Source organism: Leuresthes tenuis, unplaced genomic scaffold (genome assembly GCF_036924035.1).
Source record: "Leuresthes tenuis unplaced genomic scaffold, fLeuTen1.0.hap1 SCAF_11, whole genome shotgun sequence".
In the NCBI taxonomy this organism is placed as follows: domain Eukaryota; kingdom Metazoa; phylum Chordata; class Actinopteri; order Atheriniformes; family Atherinopsidae; genus Leuresthes; species Leuresthes tenuis.
This window is the reverse complement of record NW_027325365.1, coordinates 9651323-9675805: the sequence shown is the minus strand read 5'-3', so window position 1 is coordinate 9675805 and position 24483 is coordinate 9651323. Positions and strand designations below refer to the sequence as shown.

Here is a 24483-nt window from a genome sequence, read left to right as displayed (position 1 = left end):
GGGCGTCTATATTTCCACTTCCCTATTGATCTACTGTTTGGTGAATAATCAAATATAATATTACAATTTCAGAATGTTTTTATTGCCTTTATTTTAATTATCAGCTCTTGTTGAAATATATTTAGTTTAAAATTGATGAATAAAATCAAGCCAATAACATTTTTCTATATATATATATATATTTTTTTTTTACAAAAAGTCAAACAATAAGGACATGAAACCCCTTTCCCACAATCTAGTGATGTTAACTTTCTAGTGTTATACCGTGAAGAAATGCATTTAACTTCTAAGTTGAGAAATGGCTAAAATTAATATTTTTTGATTGATTTTTAGATTTGACTTTACTTATACTTCAGTGTTAAAATCAAGCAGTCATTGATGAAGCCAACATCACTTGATCGATGCAGTCTGGTCCTGTCTGGGTTAAATGTGATCGGATAGCCTTCCAATCAGAACAAAGAACTCCCTTACTTAAACAAATTGTAGAATTTTCTGCAGCAAATGCTGTCACACAATGACAGCACGCTCTTTCTGCTGCATCCTCAAATCCATCTGACCTTCGCTGCCCCTGACCACCATGGCCAATCTGCCTTTAATCCACCTCCATGTGGAGCTAACCAGGTCACGACGCCTGTGAAGAGGGTCCAGGAGTCTCAGCATGGAGAAAGGAGGAGACAACTTTATTACCAGTGGGTGAAAGCTAACGGACGGCCCCCACAACCAGACAGAATAGGTCAAGCCAGGCTAAACCGGGCTATGAGTGGAGACCGACTAACTACAACCGCCAGTTCAGTGAGACAGGAGATAAATCCGTGACACGAGACCATCCCCCGTCACTGACATGATACTTTTTGGTTTTAAGAACTGAAAATTTTGGCCTTTATATTCAACGTTTAGAAATTAATTCCCCACCTTTAGCCAGTAAAAATATGAAGCACCAGATGCAGGTGTTTTGTCTCACTTAAACTAGATCAGTTGTATAAAATTTCCCAAATACTCTGCTGCAACATCACAAAGTATTTGCAGAGACTTGATCATTTACTTTCATTAAGTCGTGTTATTGTAGCAGAAAAACAAAACAAAGGGAAACATGGGAGAAAAAAGGAAAGCCATCAACATAGCAAAATAAATGTACCAGAAATGTTCTGTTTGAATCTGGTCTTGTAAAAATAAAACCAGAAAATATGCATGCATTACCTTGGTATTAAAACCCATTGCATTCTGGGAGGTTTTGTAGAGTTCTGGGTATTTCAGCATATTCTCTTTCCTACAGGAGCGTTCAAATATTCCCAGAGTGAGAGGTGGAAGAGCAGTGAAAATCTAAATGAAAAACACACAAAGACAAACATCAAATTTGAGATTTCATTGACAGTCGGTGACACCAACACACACGAGACACTGGACATAAACTAACTGTTCAAGATTATTGGCAGATGCTTGTCTTAAATGCTCCGACAACCCCCGTGTGTTGTTCTCCACTTGCTCTATTCTTAAGTTTGGTTATTAAAGACCACTGACCTTAAACCCATTGGGGTTCTATTATTTTGATTTGTCGTGCTTTAAGCCTGTTCATATGTAAAACCTATCTCCAGTGAACATCTGCAATGTTCTGGACTAGGAAGCAGGTATTTAAGTCTGGCGTAATTTCTTAGTGGTGTTGCAATGTTCTATACAGCAGCTGCTGAGAGAGGAGTGATGGTATTGTGTTGCTCAGGGGATCAGTGGGTCAGTTGGTGTGAGATCCCTGCAGGACCATCTGGAGTGGGAGTCTACAGGCCTCAGTCTGCAGGACCAGCAGGCCACAGGACATGCTCCACTGGACTCCTTTCTTATGCAACGCCAGGCCCAGGAAGATCTCTATTGAGGGGTGGATTCAGCTCATTGCCTCCAACTGACTCCCACTGAGCCAGACTGGGAATTTCTCCAGTTTTGGAAAAAGTAAAAAACTAAAAACTGAACTCTATTCCCACCCCTTAGCACAGCACACACAGATTATTAGGGGTGGTAGTTGTTAATGAAACTGATAAAAGGGGCAGGCATGTGGACATTAAGCAGTTTGTGTCCCCTATAAATTGCTTCCATTTGAGACACAGCAGGGGTGTAGGGAAAATTCACTCAACACTCTCATTCACTTTAACTTTGTGAATAGAATTTGTCTTAATATACAATTTTAAATAGTCATAAACTACAGATGCATATTTTTTGTCCTACTTCGGTCATGACAGATTTGAAATATGAGTTCATTAGGAATGGTCCTATTATAGTGCCCTGTGGGACTCCCAACATCAGCAGCCCACTCACTTGCCTCTCCAGTCATCCTATTCTTTTTTATCATTTAAATGTAGCTGCTCTTACCAACTACACTCTACGGTAAGTTGTTGTTCTTTCACATTCAGCACATAGTTTCGGCCACAGAGGGACCAAGGACCTGACAACAGGCCATAAATAAAGGAGAACATTTTCAGGATGTAAATGCCATATTCGTGCAGTAAAGGGATCAGTTTAGGGATAACTCAGAAAAATAGTTTTGAATCACAGATGGGATGAGACAGGAGATGGAATTGGGCTCTTTAGAGAGCAATTTTTAGCAACACTTACCACATTGTACAAGCCGATGCACCAGCGTTCAAACAGAATCTGACCGGAGAAGCCATTGACGAAGGCAAACCAGATCTGAAGGAGACAAAATTCACATAAAGACTCAGAACGGTAAAATAAAGGCCAAGATTTATAACGCAGCTAACTTTAAAGAGTTTATCATTTTTAGTGGAAAACTTTTATGATAAATATGTTCCATCGTTCCAGACTCAACTCCATCTCTTAATGTTGTTATTCCAATCTGTGACTTTGATTGTAAAGCTTTCCCCAAACCAAGATGATGAAACACTGGACTTCTGAAAACTAAGACCTATTAATATATATTTTCCATTCGAGATAGTGAGGATGAGTGGTAACCATTATCAGATATGAGACACGCTCACGTCAAGATGAACAATCCCTTTTTCCATCACACTACATTATTTCCTATCTTATAACAACATAGAACTTAGGAGATAGCAAGTTCTATCATTCACATAATATGTAGAGATAATAGAGAGGACAGCTCCTGCTGATATACATTCCAAATGAATGAATCGCTTTGTGATCCACGACAGGCTTTTGCTCAAGCCAAAACTGTCAAGAGAACATAAGGGGAGCTGTGTTTTGGCCATGGCCTATCAAGAATTTCCTCGCTTGATTTCACATCATTATGAAGGCATGAACTGCTACAAATTCTCAGATTGGGACAAAGCCTGTTTGATGGCCCCACCCGCTGCTGCCAATGTCTACACGACCAATAACAGTCTGCCCACTAGTCTTTCCCATTAAATTGGGTGAGTGTATGCATAAAAACTAATGGTGGGGGGCAGCAGAAGAAGCCTGTTTTTATATAAGTGAGCCCAGACCCGGCCCCTCCGCGCTCCACTCTGTCTCGCCCACCAATCACTGGTCCCACACACTACTCCATCAGGCGCACTCCACTATCATTCCATTACTTTTACATGAGATGGTTGGTTTCTAAACTGAACCGTATAGCTCTGGATGCAAACACATCTATTCACAATGCCACAACAGTTTTCGGTGTTTTGGATCTTGGCTTGATTAGAAATGCATTCAGATGCTGTTGCTAGGAGTTATATGTGGATGAAACCCAAGTCATCAGGCAGGTTCAACCATCAGCTTGGCCCGAGCAATGGTAAGGAGAGGCTAGTGGGCAGGTCAAACTGCTGAATTAATTACAGCTCTGCTCAATGAGAGCCTCTGGGCTTATATATTGTTGTGCTAAGTTAAAAAAGGCTCCCATTCATAGAGTGTGGTAACTGCTTCTGTGTGAGTGTTTTGGCCTAGTCCTTAGAGTCCCAATAGCTTCTCTCTCTTTTTCAATCTCCCCATCTCTTGAGGGACAGATGCATTGATTTGCTCATTAGGGGAAGTACCAGGCAGGATTTTTCTTCCCTTTTTCTTCTCCTCATTGAGTGCCACTCAGTGGAGGGGTGTGGCTGGCCTCTCTCCCCCACTGCACATCATGAAAACAGTGATGAGGGAAGCGGGAGCTGAAAAAAGGAGGATTGGGAAGGGGCCAGCGAATAAGAAGACTTGAATATTCATCAGATAATGAAAAATCATTGATTCCAAGGTTGCTCTACAGCTTTGCGTATAAGTGGCTAAGTGCTGGAGGGGTGGGAGGTATATAACATTTGTCCCCAACAATGTGAGTCTTGATACTCTTAAGGTTAGCTCAAGAGAACCGTTGATGGAATTCATGCATAAAGCAACTGAAGAATAGAGAGGAAGACAATGAGTGAGCTGATAAATTTGCTGGAAATATGTGGAGCTACAAACAGAGGCTGTCTCACAATACCAGGCTTGGTGGATTAATTCAGTGCAACTGGTCGGCAAGCATTGCTCTGCTACTCAGAGCAGGCTCCGACTTCACTGAGCTCCCCTGAATGCTCTTTCATGTAATTGCCTCATAAATGCCACTTGTCAGTTGCCCCCCCCCCTCTGTAGCACCCCAACAATGTGTCAATCAAACATGAGTGGCCAGCTGGATCGTCCATTTGAGCCAAGTTGCTATGGCTTCTTTTACAAAGGTTCCTTTGCCTTAATTAATCTAAATTCAATCTCTTCCCTTGTTTTTCTTTCGTCAGTTTTGAAATTTAACAAAGTGAACTTTATGAATCAAGCCATCAAAATATTGGACCATATTGTTTAAAAACATATGTACATTATCAGTTTCCCTTTTCAGTCAAGATTTAATGTCATGTCTTAAGCGTGACTAAACTTGAATTGTTGTAAAACTGATTAGGAGAAGAAATGCCAGCAACTATTAGCCAAAAGAAACTTTAAGCCTGTCTCTTCAGTGAATGATTGACAGTTCCACACAGTTTCAATTATCATGACAAAAAATCCTTAACTGGTCCAAGAGCTTCAAAGGAATTTATGCTCACATTCATGGGATTTTTTCATTAAATGTTACGGTAGAGTACAGTCAGGGTTGACTCGGTGTGGCTCTTCCATGCATCGTTTTCTATTACATACAGTCTCGCCACACTGTGAGCGGGATCAGCTGTTTATCAGTACATGTGAAGCTTGTGTGAAGCTGTGGGGACACAGATGAGTCACACAGCTTTGCTGTGTGTGTATGTTTATTAAATTACATTGACTTAGCACATGCTTTTATCCAAAGTGACTTATAAGTGAGGAGTATTGAGTAGTTATTGCATTGAATGAGTTTGTAGCAGGCTTTTAGTTTAGAAGGGTTTGAATATCTTTTGGGAGAGATGATAAAGACTGAGCACTAAGGACCTTAGCTCTGGTCAGCAAAGAAACAAAGATCGATCCAAGCGCGCAGTTAGTAAACACATTCATGTATTCATTAGTCATGAACACAACATGCAAACCATACACAAAAATAAGATGTCTGTGACATATGTTTTAAACTGCCAGCTGCACTTTCAAACAACTTCAAAACAAGAACATTTGTTGATGTGTTTATGCCCAGAGGTGACGATTACCACTGACCAATCAACATTGTTGTGTTTTAAGTTATGATCGTAAAAGCTCATTTTGCATGAAGTCTCAACTGAGGAAGGGCCAAAATAAGCATCAGATAGTATTAGTTACGAAGCCTACAAAGGAAAAACATTTAAAAAAAAAGACAAGTCGAGTGGCAGTGTACCATGCAGTGGAATGGTGCCATTAGATCTTTAAAAATAGCCCCAGAATCCCCAAATCTCTAAGATGGAACCAAAGACCAAGTGGAAAGAAAGGAAGATGGAAAAAAAGGCCTAAACGCAGAGTCTCCCAACTCTGGCATTCAAACTGTATCCCAGACTGTACAGAACAATGATGCTGCAAACAAAAAGGTGAAAGTCCTGTTAACAGCCCTGATTCTCTCTTTGCAAGGTAGCCTGAAAGTCAAGAAGAAAAACACGAGAGCTGAAAAGTAAACCTATTAGTGCTGCAAAAGCAGCTTTTACTCATACCCTAGGAGCGCTGGTGTGTTACACGTCAGGACCTTACATAATGGGGACATTTGAAATACCGAAGCAGCCAAACTGTGAAGAAATGTCCCATTATCTACTACAGTCCCCTGAAGGGGTGTAGCACAGGGGGAGGGGACTCGTGTTTTCAGAGAGCAACAAAAGGTGTGCTGGAAAGAAGTTCACCCTGCAGACAGAACTATAGATGTTATGTTCCAGTTGCTGGAAAAAATACCTTTGACAAGGGGCCTGGTAAGTTTCACAGAGCAACTGCGGTCGAATAAACAAAAAACAGCAGGATTTGATTTGATTATGAGCTCTAACAGTACACATGTAGCTTTAAATTTCACATCAAGAGCAAAGAGCAAAAACAAGATGAAGAAACAGGGTTGCTGAATGTATATCTGTACGTTTTTGAAGGTATGCCTCCTCTGTGAGTGAAACAATGAAAACACTGAAAACACCCTGAAAGTGTGAGTGAAACGCTGTACAGTTTACATACGGTTAAAAACAGGGACAAACAAAAGTAATTTAATATTCAGGAAAAGATGAAATTTCAAATGTAATGGTTTTGCGATCAGATAATCTAATTAGCTAAAAATTGAATTTTGCTGTGGATTTGTGTGCGTAACTGCTGTTTAACCTTACCTGGAAAAGGGCAGTATAACAGAACAGATGTAATGAATTTATAACTTAAGTTTTAGCCCTCTTTCACTTCAGGACCTGATGAGCCAGAAGCAGACACACTGGAATGCCGAAGGTAGCCGACTGATTTGGCATGGCACATAAACCAGAATGAGGATAAAAATGGGCATCAGAGGTTGTGCCACAGAAAGAGGATTACCAAAAGAGAATTTTAAAGTGTTTATATTTCAGTTACAGATTATGTTTCAACTATCCACTTTTCATGAGCAAATATGGTGGCAAATTGTAAATAATGATATTCTTTTGTTCTGTCTGTATTCATGTTTAATTCATTGGTGAATTGATGTGGTGAATCAAAGAAACGGAATAAGCCAAAGAATTCCCCAACCATTAACTATCCACTGTCCCTCGGCAGCACATGAAAATCTTACCGACTCTGAACCTGTAATTAAGAGCAGATTTCGTTCTTGTGACACTATGAGTCTAACTGTGCAGGGTAAGTAGACTGCATACAGAACAGTACAGCACAGCGCGTTCATAAAGACTTCTGAGGCGGTATATTCAAGCAAGTTCAAAACACTCCGGGTATCTATTTGTTATCTGGCTCCACTAACCTTCCCATTCGAGATTACTCTAAATGGTGTCATGACCTGGGTTATCAACTCGGTCAAGCCAGGTTTTCTAACTCTGGAAATTCACGGAGAGAGAGTGCTGTTTAAACCAATCACAATCATTTAGCTAAAGCAACATATCTGTCAGAGGAAAAGCAAACTATAATCCTAAACAAATATGTGGGAGTCCAAGATATTAAAAAAGTGCAAACTTCTGTTAAAGAGAAGCAGTTCCTTGCACTGAGAATCAATATTTGTTATCGAGATGATTCCCAGGGAAAGCCAAAAGGTTAAGACTCTGTGAGAGATGGACCACCGTCACACCTATAAAAGGCCAAGGTTAAACCTGTAGTTAATGCAAAGTGTCTGAGTTTGAACTTCTACGGTGGTACGGAGACAAAGTTGCTACTTTCATCCTATTGATGAAAACATCTGAGGACTGCCAGTGATAAAGCTGCTGCTGATAGGAAGCACTCAATGTGTCTGCTCACTGTCGGTTTTAGCTCTGAAGCTGAATTCTGCACTGGGTCTGTTATCTGTCAAATGCCATCAAACCCACCACACTAACTGACTGACGATGGAGAAAAACATGTGTACAACCACCAAACCATCATCCACTGACAACGGGGTTGTGACTGAGTTGAACACAAGTCGTTTGCAGGGCAAACCTTTAATACATCTACTTTTGCTTCTCAAGTGAAATCTGAAAGAATTAAACTTTGCAAAAATATGTGCAAATGTGATATACAGAAACATTTGGGAACTGACACTTGAGCTTCAACCGCACTAAACACAAAGATGAATCAACTGAAAAGGAAAAAACAGGAGATGATAACAAATAACTACTATCACATTTATATGCAGAGAAAACGTTACAACAATACTGTTGTCATTACCAACTTGCCATCCTGCACAGCATTATTTAACATGCCCAAAGTTAGTTATGTACAGTATCTGGCAGAAACAGCTGTCAACACATTACAGGATGGTAACAATGCATATTGTTAGAAGCATCATCATCTGATAGTAGCTCAAAATCATTCAGAGGAACTGACGGATGCAAGAAGATGAGAGAACTTTCTTAACTGTTAACTATACAAAAGCTGTAAACGCACTAAACTAAAGCTGTAAAAGCACTAAACGCACACACTTGTTTAGTGTCAAAGTTACAGTGTGAGACTTACCTCAATGATGTAGAGAACAATGTTCTTGTAGAAGCAGTACAGGATGCACTTGGCTACACGGTTGTAGTTCCAGGCTCCATGGACGAGCAGTAGATTCTTCAAGTATTTGAACTGTGTTGGAAATTAATGGAGGGCAAAAATATGACAAATGAAGAGCAGTGGTCTAACTACAGTAGACTATCTAATGATTCCTCATAGTCTGAGATCAGTGCTTGGACACTGACGTATTTAAAGAAACTTCAAGATTAAAGTAAGTATTCTGTCATTTTCCCGCAGAGAACTAAAGAACTGATTAGGTACATGTCCAAAACTCTCAGTAACACATTCCAGAAATGTTCAATCACAGACTGTAGGGCCAAGCTTCGAGTTGCTGCAATTAGAGGGGTTCGTTTGAGGGTACTGGTCTACAAGGGCTGAGTGTAATAGTTAAATGGCTTTATAATTATGCTATTATTCAGGGCCGGTGTTGGACTTTGAAATTCAGTGCAATTTCTGGCTGATCAGTGAGATAACACTGTAGCAGAACTTCAAGGAATGTGTTTCATCACATCTTCTTACTGACTATCAAAGGATAAGTTCAATCAGTTAAGTAGGAGTACGGTGTTTGCCACAGTCGTTTGCTAGTAACTGCAGGGTTCAGTACTGTTGGTGCTCTGGATCTAACATCATCAATCATGTTTTATTGTGAGTGACATGAAAGATACTTTGAAATCTGGTTTAAATGGCAAGAGCATCCACTGGGAGATGGATATCTTGGAACATGATTTATTTAAAAACTTGAAACCACCTTAAAAATATGGTTTGGATGTGAACGAATCTGGTTACAATCTGGACACCGAGCATAGTCTATGAAACTCTAGAGATGGGTGGGAGGAGAAGAATTTAGCTTAAAATTTTGAGAGTAGCTAAAGATGGTTTATTTTAGGGTCTGCTCATCTTTCAGCATCAGCACAAAACTTCATGCTGAAACGAAAGCACAGCGATGGGCCCCAGTTTGTGTGACACCCCCCCGGACACATTGATCATCAGCTAAGCTAAAGAAACCACTGAAGTACCTCCACCTGAAGCCTCTTAACTCTACTCTCAGTTAGACGGATAACCGAGCTATCAAATATGAATCTTAGAAACTAGCTACCTTATAATCTACAGCATCGAGGAGCTCATCTGACACTCCTGAACATTATCAGAATTAATGTAAAGGAATAGGAAAAACAAGTTACGCAATTTCCAAGGATTGATTTCAGGTTGCAGTCAGCAAATTACAGTTAATGTACCACAACAGCAAGATATGATAAGTACCACTGGAACTCTGGAGGTGTAATTTAATTTGATGCAGGGACACAACCTAAATAGATTACTGTATAAGAGGCCATCTGGTTTTGAAGGACCTGCATGTTTTATATGTCTTGTGGACTGAGGGGGGCACTTCAGACACATCCAAGTCTCATGAATAGTAATTGCATACTGAGGCACAAAGCGTACTGTTGGTTTCCCAGACTCTAAAGCCTTTTGGCTGTAACAGAAACATGATGCACTGCACGCTGTGCTGTATAACGGAGTCATGACACTCCACGGCTTTTGTGGCCACCAGGTATCACGTATCGATGCAGAGTTTCAGACAAACTGGTCACCAGGATGTGAGCATGTTTTTAAGTAGGATTTTGCCAGAATCTGTCTCTGTACAGTTGTGTTGGGAGTTGGATGTCACGAGATGCCTGTTTTACAGGTGTTACACTACTTCTCTGGATAAGCTAAAGCTCTTTCAGACTTATGATCCTTTGTTACTCAGAACAATGTAACAAGCTATCACTTACACATAATGCACTTGAAAGGACAGTGAAAGGAATGACAATTAGTTTAATGCTCTGCTGTGCCCTGCAGTAAAAGCTCACCATTTTGACCCTGCAAAAGTGTTGTTAAGTCACCTGGGTTCATTCTCTGTTGTTCAGAGTTGATTTAACAATGTTTAAGTCTCAAAGTTTTGAAAACTTTGTCCAATTATTTCGCTTTTTTTTTTCTCTGTGACCCTCTTCAACTATATATGGGATGGCATCAGGCAGTCAAAGTTAAGCAAAGCTGTTTACAGTTATTTAATTTAATAATTATTGATGATGTCACCACTTACTCTTACTGTGAGACCCTGCCTTTGTGCTCACCTGGGCTATAGAGTAGTCAGAGGAGTTTGCTGCCTGCAGACCCTCGTTGCCTGAGATTCCCACACCGACATGAGCTGTCTGGATCATTCCTACGTCGTTAGCACCGTCACCAATGGCCAGCGTGATCACTTTTACCTGTTTCTTTACCATCTCAACCACTTCGGACTTCTGAAGAGGAGACACTCTAAAAGAGAGCAGAAACAAAGCGGATATCACACACCAGTAAAATTCATTTTAGATTTCAAGACATTAATCTTAGAAACCAGTGTTGTGAGTAGTGACTTTTACAAAACATTCTAATATGAGTCTCCACTGTGTTGCAGTGGGGGGAAATCTATTGACTATTGAAACATATTATAAAAGACCCAACCAAACAAAAAAATAATCACTGTTTCAATTAAATACACCAAGGGACACTTTTCTCCCTTAGGGTGTTTACACATTACAGTTATCCTGAAATGTGTAAACACCCTAAAGCTAAACATTAGTGGCTTTCGTCAGCCACATTTTCATAACAAGAGCCATGCAAAAAAAATAGATTCCCTGGTTGGAAAGAGCCCACTTGCAGAGACTGCGCTGCAATTAACCTGCAGTCTCTGCAGGTGACAGCTTCTGACTGGACATGGAGTCAGATCATATTTGAGGCTCAACGGTGGAAAGTCTGTTTAAGGGTCGGCTGCTGCAGGTTGGATGAGATGAAAATGTTTGAGGAATGTGAGGATGTGGGGGAGGAAACGTCTGCATGAGTGTTGCACCTTTGCAGTCCAGCTCCTCAGTGTGAGGTGAGCCAGCTGCTGACACGACATGTATGGGAGAAAGCATATCTCTGTCCAATAGAAAGCAATCACTCCTCCCACTGGAAGTTTGCACGTTACTGACTGGATTCAAAGTCACAGAGTAAAAGTAGATATAATATTGACAAGAAAAGACCTTTTGTTGAATTCAGATCTCCATAATGATGCATCTGGCAGGTTGTAATGTATGCACATCTTCCTTCAACCGATGATTTACATGTGTTTCACGTGAATTATTTTCTTGGTTTTACTTATCTCATTTTCAGTTGATTCGTGTAACAAAAAAAAAAAGTAGTAGTAGTAGTAGTAAAGGTGGCAGTGAAAACGACTACTATCTACTACAACAAATAGTACTAATTTCTAGAAGCCACTTTTAAAACTTACTTCATAACCAAAGGACAAACATTACATTATGGCTGCAACACATGCTATAACTCACTTACATGACTTCAAACTTTATGTCTCAAAGCCTCAAACATGGGAGCGTCCTCTCTCTGCACCAAAGTCAGTGTAAGTCTCTGGAGATAATGCTGCATACTGCATGCCTGTCTTTAGCTGTTAAACTGTTAATGTTTATGTTCTCTGAGGTTTAAGAGGCCTTATTCATCCCCTGGTGTACCTTAGAGCCCACAGAGTGTGCTCAAGGCAGAAGCAGGTACAAGTGGGGGAAAAAATAAATACAAATTTGACGTTATGTACGAAGTAATAGTGCAGCATGTAAAGGTAGGCAGTTGTTCTAAAAACATGGTGCTGACTTCTGGCCCCAGACCTCGTCATGGTTGCTTGAGTACTTAAGTGCTTCCTACTATTTATGTGGCTTTGCGCAGGTCACCAGAGTACCTTTGGAATGCGTAAAGTTGCCATTTTAATTTATTATTGTCGTACTTTTTAAACAGCTGCCATAAAAATACTGTCTGAGCTTTGTGGCAGAGAGGTAATACTTTGCAGTTCAACCGCAGAGTTCTCAATTCTCTCTCAATTATTTCTTTTGGGAAAAATGGCAAACATTCCAATGACTTTAAAGGGAATTTCTAGGACCCTACTATTTCCTGTCTTGCAGCCAAAAATTGATGGGTATTTGCAGTGTACAGGTTTATTTCACTGTTTCAGGGTTAAATCTTACCTGCAGCATATGACAGCTTTACAGGACAGGGCGAGGTCCAGGAAGTACTGGCGCACTCCAAATGTAAGAGCATATTTGAGAGTCTTCCCATCAATAATGAGAGAGAAGTCATTTTCCTTGTAGAGGGCATCTCCCAGCATTCCACAGTGGTGGCTGAGCGTTTCCCTCGTTGCCTGTATGATGAAAAACATTTCACAAACACGAGCTACAAGCAGCTCCTCAAATTTTAAGGCTTAGTGTTAAGAGTTGAAGGAGGAACTGTGAACTGTTGTTAGATAAACATGTATTTTGTCGAGGTGGACAGCCCTTCAACAGCCTTATGCGGAACCTGATTATGATTAATTAACAAAATATTAACAAAATAAATAAAATAGTGTTTTTAACAAAAATATCATCCATTTCCATCCATATATTGGCTAAAACAATGATGTGCACACATCCATAAAAAGATTAGTTTTGTTTGCAAAGTTAAATGAAACTAAAAATCAGAACACAGTGAGAGAACATACTTACTTTCATTAATATGCTTTTATGTTATCAAAATTACAATCTGTGGCAGGAAGAAAAACAAAATACACCCTTTCTGTGCGGCGTCAAAGTCATGACGTGAGAGATCGCTACAGCTTAACCGCCTATGTCAATATATTTTGCTGAACTTCCCACTAGCGTTCAGAGATAATAGACTCTTAAAATGCAACCAAATGATCGTTCCAAAACAACTTAAAGTTATATCATGAAAACTGGATTAAAAAGCACTTTTGATGGTTTTCATTTCACAAGTACATCTCTTTCGTATGATAAACCCTCTCTTCAGGGAATCAAATGTAATAAAATGCAGTTTACATCCAGTAGACACCAAAGAATGGGTTGCCTCCTGTGTGGTAGATGGTTTGCCAGCTTTCTCCTGCGGCTGTATTCAGTCGTTTGTTAATGTGTGTTTCTGCTTTTAGTTTCGTCTTCAGACAGGGAAATGCAGCTCAGTCCGTGTGAGGGCAGGGGATTGATCAGCCCATTGCAGAATACTCTTCATCTTTACCTAGAGCTGCTTTTACAGATTGTTTAAGGTCACTTTCCATCTGAAAACTGAAGCGCTGCTCAATCATCTTTGCTGCAATTGGCCAAATCAAAGCTGGCAGTATACCTTTATATACTCCAGAATTGAGTTGTGTCTTTTATATCACAAAACCAACAGTGAGCCATGCATGCCTATGCCATCATACGGCCTCTTCATGTTTTACTGATCATGCTATAGCTGTCACTTTCAGCAATTCTTGACCCTGGTTTCATCTGCCCAAACAATCTCGTTCCAGAACTGATCTGGCTTTTAAAAATGTTTTAAACAAATTTGATTTCTCTTTTCAGGAGGCTTATACCTTGTGGCAAACCCCTCTGTATTTTCTCTTTTTAAGTCTTTGTTTTACAGCATAATTGGATAATGACCTGCCTACATATCAAAGAGCTGTCATTCCCAAACCTGTCTGTCTAGTTGGATGTTAATTCACAAAAAAATTAAAGATCAGAGTCTGCACCTAAGGCCATCTTGCATTATATTACATTACTATAGCTTGAATATGTTTTGGTAAACCGCCAAAAAAATTAAAAATGTCTGTGTGTGAAAATACAGGAAGAAATGTGATGTTAGATAAATTCATCACTCATTTAAACTGGTGTAAAATAGACATCTGTCAACTCTTACTGCCAATCCTAAACTGCTGCAGAGCAGCTGCTCTTGATATTCAACATGTTTATTTTGATTTTCAGATCAATTACACTCAGACACGGGCTGTGAGAAGGTAACACTGATGATTTCTGTGGATGGATCCAGTTAGTTTTAAAGTTTATAAGACCACGATGATGAGCGATGATGAGAAGCTCTAAATATGACTGACGAAAGGATTAAAAGTCCTAGTGTATGGTCATGTGGTCTGGATGGATGGGCTGGTGAGATCATCACTTTATCCATCTTTCAGACATCCTCACATCAGATGGTAAAGTCATTAGGCAATAAAGCTAGTTTCTGAATGTACCCTTTATGTGCCAGGAAGATGCAACACCTATTTCTAAAATCTAAATGAGCTGCACAGTTAAAGAAGTCTTATTTAAACAACATCCCAGTGTCTGTGCATCCATGTCCTTTCTAATCAAAGCCAGGCCAGGTGAAACACAGTGATACAATGAAAAGTTTTGAACCTAGGGTACCAAACAGATGCAGAGACAGCTGAAATCATTAAAAAATGGTTGCCATTAACAGGAATGAAGGAGGGAGGTCTTGTCTGGTGTGGAGGTCAGATATGTCAATGCATTCAGATTGTACCAGGGGGACCACGTAGTGTTCGCTTGGCATAACAAAACTCTGAAACCCCAGCTTAAGGGAAATATTTGGACAGAGGGGCTTTACGTTTCACAAAGCGAGAGAAGGAGAATGAGAGACACGCACAGAGAGAGATGATGGATTAACGCAGGAGAGAAACTGAGCAGGAGGATACAAGCAGAGAGCAGCTGTGAGGACTTAACCATCCCTGATGGGTCTGTAAAACAGCATGAGATGGTGAGCAGTGGGCAGCCGAGTGTGTGTATGTGCATGTGTGTTCAGGCAAAAGTAACTACAGGCTGTGAAATCTACACTCAAGTACAACTGCTCCATCTGTGTTAACAGCATGATTGTAGATTACATCTCAGAGTCAGTGCATGTGTAAGTTTTTCTATAATCTGGTATGAGAAAGAATTCACTTTGTTTGGGACACAACCAATTAATCTCAGTGTGATAAGGAAGGTTTGCCATTCCCTTAAGTGGGACGGTCATTTCCCCCCTAATTTCCACCGAGGAATTTTAGCTCTAATGCTACATGTCTCCTCCTAAAGCCTCTTTGTTATGGCTATAATGACCAGTTCAGCTTATGTGACGAGCTGGTGTTTGGTTTTGGAATGGGTATGTGGTGTCCATTCAGAAATCCAAGAGAGCTTCCCATAAAGACTGAGTGCCATTGTTGATATAGGTCTTGAGTGATATAGCCAACAGGACGTGACATTCATGATGTGGAATCTGGACATTTATAAGGATTATGTCATCATCTGTCTTGAGAATTAGAGGCCAACAAAAAGGAGATATTCAAACTTAGCTGAACTTGTGAGTGCAGAGATATAATTTTTACCAACTGTGTGTAACCAATTAAAGACGGTGACAGTGTTCCTGCAACATATTTTTCGCAAGACAATTTTTCCATGGAAGTTAGAATAATGAGACTCATATTGCTGTAACACAAATGGTCAATAAGTGCTATTTGCTCTCAAAATCATCAAACACAAATCTTTTCAAAAAGTCTAATCATACCATGAGAGTTTAACTTGGGGAATTTCACTTCAAGTAAAATTAAACAAACAGGGTGTGGAAAAATGTGCATTCGCTTTGATGAAGACTTCTAAACACAGGAAGGGGACAAAAGAAGGACATGTTCCGATAAACCTCTTTCACAAGAGCACTGCCAGCCCTGCTGCCTGGCTTTCCGTTCGCTGCGCCTCCACAGACTCGGTAGAGAGCTTTCTCCTTTTGCGTTTTAACAAACTGCCTTATGTAAGCATCTGCTCAACCACAGCAGAATGGGAGCTGACATTTCAAAGCACCGGTCCATGTGCTTTATGAATGCACCGACCCCAACTTTCTACCTCAGCTCCATTTATCACGCTTAACGACTGGCTGACAGAGTGAAGGCCGTCCGTCATCACCCAGAAACACCCCCACCCTCTCATCCCCAACTTCTCGCCATTATCCCCTCCGTCTCCGACAAACCGAACCCAGCAGAGCCTCGGCTTTGGCACCTATGCTTAGCTTTCCCCCGCTGAAATTGCTGGGACTTGCCCTTTTCAATCTCAAAACAGACAAGGCTCTCCTGCCGGGGGGTTAACACACTTCACTGCTGGGTGTCTTAAAAGATGTTAAATGCAGAGTTTAGGATGTGTGGAGGCTTTATGTGGAAGGTACCCTGTGGCCTCCCCACTTAAATTTTAGGACACTTTTCAGAGATGGAGTGAAGATGCTTAAAATACTCAATGATATCCTCACATCACATTTTTACCCTTAAGTGAAAGTAAAGTATTCTTTATCTTCTGCTTGTACTCTCTCCAAGTAGGTATGAAGAAGAAGTGCTTATCAATTTACTATATCGATAAACGTCTTAAGCTACTGCTCACGACAAAACATGTTTAGGTGTTGTTAGTTAGTTTCTTTTACATCCATCAATAGTACGTCATTACAGACGAAAAACAGTGATGCGAACTCCGGAACCTGAGACTGAATGAGTCATCTGACATTCTTGCTTTTAGCGTTTGAAAGGTGAAGAAAATTCTTGCTTCATACTGAAAAAGCCTGTATACTCACATCCAGACTATCTTCATTGATCACGAGCATGCCCATGTTCTTTGTCAGGAGTTTGCAGGAATGTCCTACAATAATAACAGAAAAAAAATAAAAGATGAAATCACAAAGAAATCAATCAGCAAACATATAGTCTTGAAAAGACTGGAAAGCATTAACAATTCAATCTAAAACCATTTACAGTAGCTCAAGAAATTAAAGAGCATAAAAGAGAGCTAAATCCAAGCAAGACGACATGTTTAGAGTTACCAATTAAAGTTATTGCTCAGAGCCAGTGTCTTAAGACATGACTAATGAGTTTGGTTTACAAGAGTTTGTCAGTTTCCTGTTTTAACAGGCAGTTACGACTCTGGGTTACCCAACATGGATCTCTAGGGATAATTCTCCTGAGCTCTTGGCCTTGGCAGACACTCAGGGTCACCAGGAAGGTGGTGGAGAGAGCCTCTCGCTGGGGAAAACAGAAATGTTTCATGAACCAAGACTGAGGCCCTCAGTTTAATGCTGTGGCTGCATGAAAAGAGAAAAATGACCACGGATATATTTGTGGGCTTCAACACTTTGCTTCTGTCTGGAAGGAGATTTAAGCATCTTTAAGGGGGTTACCAGAAAAACCTTTTGTATTCACAAAAGTCATGGGTGGCATTTTTCTGTGAGTGAAAATGAGATAAGAACACATGGTTTAACACGACACACAGCACACATACAGAGGAAATGAGCAAGTTTCACCTCCACAGTCAAAACCAAACAGGCTCGGGGTCTGGGGTCTGCCAGATTGTTTTCTTAAGTCCAAAGGTGCAAACGTCCGAAAAACTTGCTGCTGTGTGGAAAATGTCTCCCCATCTCAACACCGTCTCTATTCCCTTCCCCCTTGTCAGTTACTACCACAGCCCTTCCGCTTAATGTGTTTACCTTCAAGCTCATTTGTGCGCTTTTTCAGAAAAAAAAAAAGAAAATTAGTTCGCCAAAGTTAAATTCCTGGCCTTTCTCCATCCCAGGCGGAACCAAACACTGGTCCCACCGGCCTTGAAGAATGTGTAATGACATTCTTGTCACAGTAATTTCAGATGTCGCTTAGGGAACAACAATTAGAGAGAGCCCTCAGAATGGAGAACACTCTGATTAGGATTTTAAGAGGCAGAAGAGATGGAGACTACAATGCTACAGAGGAAGGTTGCAGCAGTAGCAGCTCACATTTGTGTGGACATATAAGGGATTGTGATCACTCTTTCGTGTCTCTCTACTTAAGCAGATGATGCATCCTCTGGCCAAACTTGACAGAGCATTAGTAAAGTGAGTAGTGTTGCTGGCTACTTCCCTTGCTTCAGCTTTACCTCCCCTAATCACACAGCTCACGGTACTTCAGGCGTGTCCCAGGGCGAACATTGCTCTTTCCTCAGACAGCCAGACGCACAGTTTCAGAGTTGATACTTCACATTATGTTATGATAGTTCAGGCTTATTAGTACATTTGTAAATATGCAATCTCAGTTTAATTTAGGCCCAGTTCTCTGTGCCAAAAAGGCATCTGGATGGTTTAGGCCACATGGTAAATTGGTAAAAAAAAATAATAAATAAATTCAAATGTCTTCATCTTAATTCTTCACTCTGATTTGGCAATGTGCACCATTACCACTGGCAATGGGGATCACCTTTCAATGAGGAAAACAGTAAAAAATAAAGTCAATAATGAACAGAGTTTTTACAGAGCAACTCAGTCAAAAGGCGGACCTGTAAAAATACTTCCAGTGAGCATGAGCCTCTACTGAGCCCCTTCACATCTGGGCACAGTGGGCACAAAGGGCCGATTCAGTCAGGCCTCAGTGGTAGGTACAGCCACAAACGCAGCTACTTTTGATATCTATTTTTCTGAACTTTGTGTGATGAAGTTGGCTGCATCCAAGGTCGATGCCTTTTTGGTGTTTACCCACATCTAAAACCCGTGATTTCAGGGCAAATAAGGACAAGGGAAATTAATGTATAAAAAAAAGTTATTTGCTTTTCTAATAACATTTCCAAGACTAAAATCTCTAAGGAAGCGAGCTACGTAAAAGCTGCCTGCTTGTGTACATATCCGTCTTATTTATTTCATGTCAGTGCGGGGTGCTCATACATCACATGCTTTCACCAGATATGTATGACAGAGCAACATTCAACTTGTCATTAATTTATCGTGCTGAATGAGGAATGACCACAGGGCTGACTGGTGTACCCGTGAGAAGGAAGTGCACAAACAAGGCTAAAGTGTGCCCTAATGCATGAACATGAATAAAAAAAAGCATCAACGGTGCAAACAGCTATTGATGCTTCTACATATTTTAGCCATCTCAGCATATTTGATAGTAGAGCTGAGCTTGTATTAAGCCTCAATAGTGGCTGTATCTTCCAATACAGCTTATTCAAGATGTGCACCACTGAAGCACTTTGTATGATACACATCAGCCTAGCATCAAATTCAGAGATCATAAAGTTGTCTAACTGTCATTGCTCACCAATATTGATGGCCGTTTCTTGTTTGTCCCCAGTCAGGATCCAGATCTTAATGTCAGCCTTCATTAGAGTCTCAATGGTCTCGGGTACCTTATCCTGGAGCTTGTCTTCTATCGCTGTGGCCCCAAGCAGCTGCAGGTTCTGCCTCAGAGAAAGTCAGGAAAAAAAAAGTCAGTGAGTGGGGATCATAAAATACGAAGGTCTTTAAAATGTCATGTGTCAGACAAAAATCTGAGTCGGGGTTGTGTCACTCAATCAGTCGTGTCAAACTCCCACCCCTCTCATCAGCTTCTTTTGTTTACCACCGAGAAAAACCACCGTGGGCTACAGCGGTTCTGGATCAGTCACTGTGCGTATGTGTACACCCCCCCCCCCCAGGAAAGGCCAAAGATTTGACAAGACCCAGGGGTAGAGAAAGAGGAAAGAGGAAAGAGGAAAGAGGAAAGGCCGATGAAGCTCTTTAAGTTATGACCTCAGCTTTGCTGCCTGTTGGTGTGTAGCTCTGTCCTGTCAAATCAATGGCAACCACACAGCATGGAAAACTGTGCCTGGGGGGTGGGGGGATGTTCGGTACTCATTTGCTTTTTAAAATTTATTTATCTATTTATTTTTAATACGAACTGATCTATTGCTCCTATACTTTTTTAAGTGATTCTTAGCAGATTATGATACAAGAAATTATACAAGAAAGTCCCAAAAGCCATGAAGGAACCATTGCACCTGGGACCAGCAAAATGCTGTGTAGAGCTGATAGCCTAATTCTGAGGGGTTGGATTTACAACTCGGTGTCGACCTAACATTAAGAGAGTGCACCTTACAACTCTAAATCTACATTTTCTCTGTATCTAACTGAAGCAGCAGTGTAGGAGACAGACTGGTGTAACATCAGCCTCCAAAGGGTCTTCCTGATAAAACGTTATCTAGTAACTATTGGTTGGGTGAGGGCAAGTTGTTAAGAAATAATCAATGTATGCTTGTAGGCTTAAACCAATCTGTACAGCCGATAAGAAAGGTTTCCCCTCAAAGCCAGGAGCTCTTTACTTTACTTAAGGGAATGGTCAAAATCCAACGGTCTCGATACTCAAGGATTATTTAGGGATGATACTAATTATCTTATCTGTCTTAGACCACTAAAACAAGTCATAGAAATCATCAAAAAAATAGTGAAAACAAACAAAGCATAACGTGTTCTTAAATAAATAAAACTTGAATTTTAGTTTTTATCATTAGTTTTAGTTTTTACAAGCATTTATCGCACTTAAACTATTCACTCTGCTATACTGTAGGTCAACGCAGCAGCAGTTAACAAATCCAAATTGACTAAATAAATCTAGATGAATGATTTCTAACACTGCTGGAATTCATCTCGCTCTCTTTAGAATTTCACTGCAGCTCCATTACACCCTCATGTGGCATTACTGAGTACATTTTTGGGTGCGGGTGGCCCAAGCCACAATAAACCCCAAACGATGGCAGCAGCAGTGCCACACTCTGCTCATTAGGCAGCCCATATTCCATTTTCCTCTCTGACAGCTTTTATGTTTGGTCCATGATTGATTGTCTCCATTTGTTTTGGGCAGTCAGGAGCAGACATGAAGAACATGCCAAAAGGCTGATTTACAGCTGCGGCTTCCTGTGTTTGATTAACGCTCCCACACAGCCTGACCTCTCTGAAAACCAACTCTACCTGCCTGTGAAACCCTCAGTCTCCCACAAAAATGGAACCAATGCTAAACTTTTGAATGTTTACAAGCATAATCACACTCCATTAGTTCCACTAAGTTTTAAGCCAAGTTCACTCTTGCAGAGGCCTTTTTCGACTTTTTTTCTATAAAACACTGTATTTTGAGTAAATGCAGCGATGAACCAAAGGAAAAGCTGCCTCTCACGAGACAAGCGAACCGCAAACCAAAATGAAAAACTGTGAGCAGGACATGAGGCTGAAATGTTTGGTTCAGGGAATGTGAAGGGTTACAGCAACAGGAACCAATTCCACACAAACAGGATGTCAGCATTTCTTAGCAAACCTTCTCTATCAGTTCGTAGCTCTCTTCCAGTTTCAGGGCTCTGTTCTGGATGGAGGTGCTGGCTCTGTGATGGATCTCCTGCCAGTGCTGATAGGACGACTCGCTGATGTCTGCCACCGCAAAGCACAGAGTGCGCAGCCCTGGACGATTAAAAACAGAATCACAACATCTGGGTCAAATGCCATTCAGACAGGTCTATGCTGAATTATTTTTGACTGACTCCGTGTAGATTTTTTCCTTCTGCTTCTCTGTACACATCTGCTCAGTATGAGTCCTGACACTGTGACTAATTATCAAATTGAAAGCTTCAAAGCATGACTGCTCAATCTGTGTACCAAGTGTTTTATACTGTGTCTTTTGTTGTTGGGTCTGTGTGCCAAATTTGTGGCATTTGTTTTACTTTGTTTATCTCTGTCAAATTAAAAACCACCAGGGAACTACCAGGGAATAAGAAAACCACAGCAGGACATTAATTCCTTATCAAACAGCCAATTAATGCAGAGAATCCAATCCTACTTTACTCTGCATATATAACATTTACGTCATTAAGACGAGACTAAAACACAATTTGACACAATTCAAGCAGGATTTCTCCTGCACACATAATGTCCCTGCACTTTATCAGTTGCTGTGTTGATGTCAGCATAGGTCTGTTAAAAAAGTCTTGAGCTTGGCAAATTAACGAGCACACTCTTGAAGAAAACCTTGACTAGACTTTTAATGTCACTTCTTCTGAGTTATGCTATATTTAGCCCACATCAAATATTCCAAATGACATCATTTTGCTGATGTGTCACAAGGGGGCAGCATGAACACAGAACAAGAGGGACCGTCTCTGCTGCAGTTTCTCACAGTTACTCTGCCTTATGCTAATAATCCTGCAAAATACTCAGACTTGACTAAACAGATCACTGATGGCATTGGAGGAATGATGATATTGGTGGAAAACGTCTTGGGGAAAGAAAACTTGCTCTGCTGCAACAACAGAGGATCGAGTGGTGATTCTAACCACAAATAAATTAGACATCTACTGTGTATTAGCAGGATCCAAAGACAGGGGGCGATGTTTGCCCACTTACCTTCGGTAGCAAACTGCTCCAGGTGCTTTAATGTGATCTCTTTGTATCTAGAGCTGTCCGCCAGACGGTCATAGATCACTGTGTCCTGAAGGGAAACAAACACTCATTGATGACCAACACCCAGAGAGGAAAGCATTACCTCGTGAACATGTGCTACTTTGCAAATGGCGGTCTCAAGCTTGATCCAGCCTTTGTGGGGTCTACAGAATGATTCTACTCGCATACAAATGGGCTTCAAACCTTACAACTGCACAAACAACATTATCATATCCTGAGAGCAAAGTGCTGCATCAATCCTGCAGGGTCTGCAAATTTGTGCTACTCTGGACTGACAATAGTCTGGTGGATCCACTGGTTGCACGTCTTTATGTGAAACGTAATGTATTTGCATCTATCATATTGCAGATATGCACATGTGTGAGATGCCGCGGTCTTTATCCTGCAGATCACTGAACAGATTTCCTGACAGGAGTAAGAGGTAATGAGTGGAGAGGAGCACTTGGGTGTGTGCGGTGATGATGGTGATGGGCTGTCATGTGTTGCCATGGAGAGAGACAGACACTCACAGCTCCCTTGCAGTAAAGGCGGATCTTCCCAGATGGGGTGCGCATGATGACAGACATTCTCTTCCTCGCACTATGAAAGGAAATGCCAAAAATGGAGAGACAAAGGAAAAAAGCGGAACAAAGAAAAAGCTATGTTATTGCACTGTTTGAGGTATCACACCTCAGTCGACAATGAATTTTAATCAATTGTAAAGGCCCTTATGAAGCTGATTTGAAATTACTGACGATGCCACCATTGTGTATTTACTAATAAAAATGATTGCGATCAAAGATGTACCTTGTAAATTCCAGCACCTGAAGCAGTTCGTACTTTTCCTCTTTTCCAATCTAAACAAAAGAGACATCCAAGTTAAAATATTAAAAAAGGAAACCTCTACCTGAATGTTCTGAGACAACTCATACCAGGCAGCACAAGCCAACCGTGATTCGTCCTCCAATCAGCCTTAATTGTCGTTTAAATGTGTTTATCAGTTGCCTCCACTGAGAAGATGGAGGGGGAATAACAAGGTAAAATTTAATTAACTTATTTAATTGTGGAGTCTGCTAGGTACAAGACAGAGTGATTAAGAAGATGCTGTGAGACTTAGAAGGCCCTAAAAAAGATTAAGAAATGAAAAAAAAAAAAGTCTAGGACACAAGATGTCCTGTTCTGACGTTTAAGAAATAAAACATAATTAAATGGTTCTAGCCTTTCCGCATCAGGGTCTTTGGGAGCACTCATCAAGTTAGCCAATTAAGCAAACAACAGGATGAGTGACCCAGGTCTTTGAGTGGACCCACTGCCTCCACTCAGGATATAATCACAACAGATGCGGTGTGTTTCCATTCATGTGCCCCAAGCAAATACAAGCAGCTTTTTTTTTTTTTTTTTACTTTTAGCCCAAGGTCTGTTTTCTAAGAGAAAGAGAAAAAAAAACTGTTTCCCCATCGTTTAGTTCTTTTACTGCCAGGAGCATTCTACAGATTGTAGAATCACTGCATTTTCATGGTAAGGGTGGCAGGGATGGGTCAGGTGTGTAAAGGACTATTTAAATATCGAGGGAAATGTTTTTTAAATTTATTTTTTATGATGTATTGCCAGGTGTAAACTGTGGAGATTTAAAACACTGTCAAGTCCAGCTAATATCAGCTTAGCAGAAAGAAGGCAAACAGTAGGAAGCAGCACACTGAACTGTGAAATTATTCCATCAAAAATAGCTCAATAATAAACAAACTATATATTTTAACCCATTTAAAAGTGTATGTGTATGTCATTTCATTTTCTACCTTTAAACGGAGACAGACTAGTCTATTTACATCTGTTTCAAGCTTTTTAGCTAGGCTTAGCTAAACTACTTTTTGCAATAGCTTTCTTACTTAAAGAGCATTCATTAGGGTGTCAGTAGGGCAGCATCAAATGTACCCATTTTAATAG

At 40.6% G+C, this 24483-nt stretch overlaps 1 protein-coding gene across 9 annotated transcripts in view; it reads right to left on the bottom strand.

The window, feature by feature from the left end:
- Window positions 1-24483, bottom strand: part of atp8a1 (ATPase phospholipid transporting 8A1) — a 90713-nt gene that overhangs the window by 19290 nt on the left and 46940 nt on the right. For all 9 annotated transcript variants that reach the window (XM_072395355.1, XM_072395357.1, XM_072395361.1 and 6 more), the window contains 11 exons: window positions 23347-23396; window positions 23070-23139; window positions 22504-22588; window positions 21425-21564; window positions 19400-19538; window positions 16915-16979; window positions 12540-12712; window positions 10623-10806; window positions 8467-8577; window positions 2599-2673; window positions 1198-1320 (listed from right to left, as the gene is read on the bottom strand). In XM_072395355.1, coding sequence (XP_072251456.1) covers window positions 1198-1320; window positions 2599-2673; window positions 8467-8577; window positions 10623-10806; window positions 12540-12712; window positions 16915-16979; window positions 19400-19538; window positions 21425-21564; window positions 22504-22588; window positions 23070-23139; window positions 23347-23396 — 1215 coding nt within the window. The remainder of the gene's footprint in view (window positions 1-1197; window positions 1321-2598; window positions 2674-8466; window positions 8578-10622; window positions 10807-12539; window positions 12713-16914; window positions 16980-19399; window positions 19539-21424; window positions 21565-22503; window positions 22589-23069; window positions 23140-23346; window positions 23397-24483) is intronic.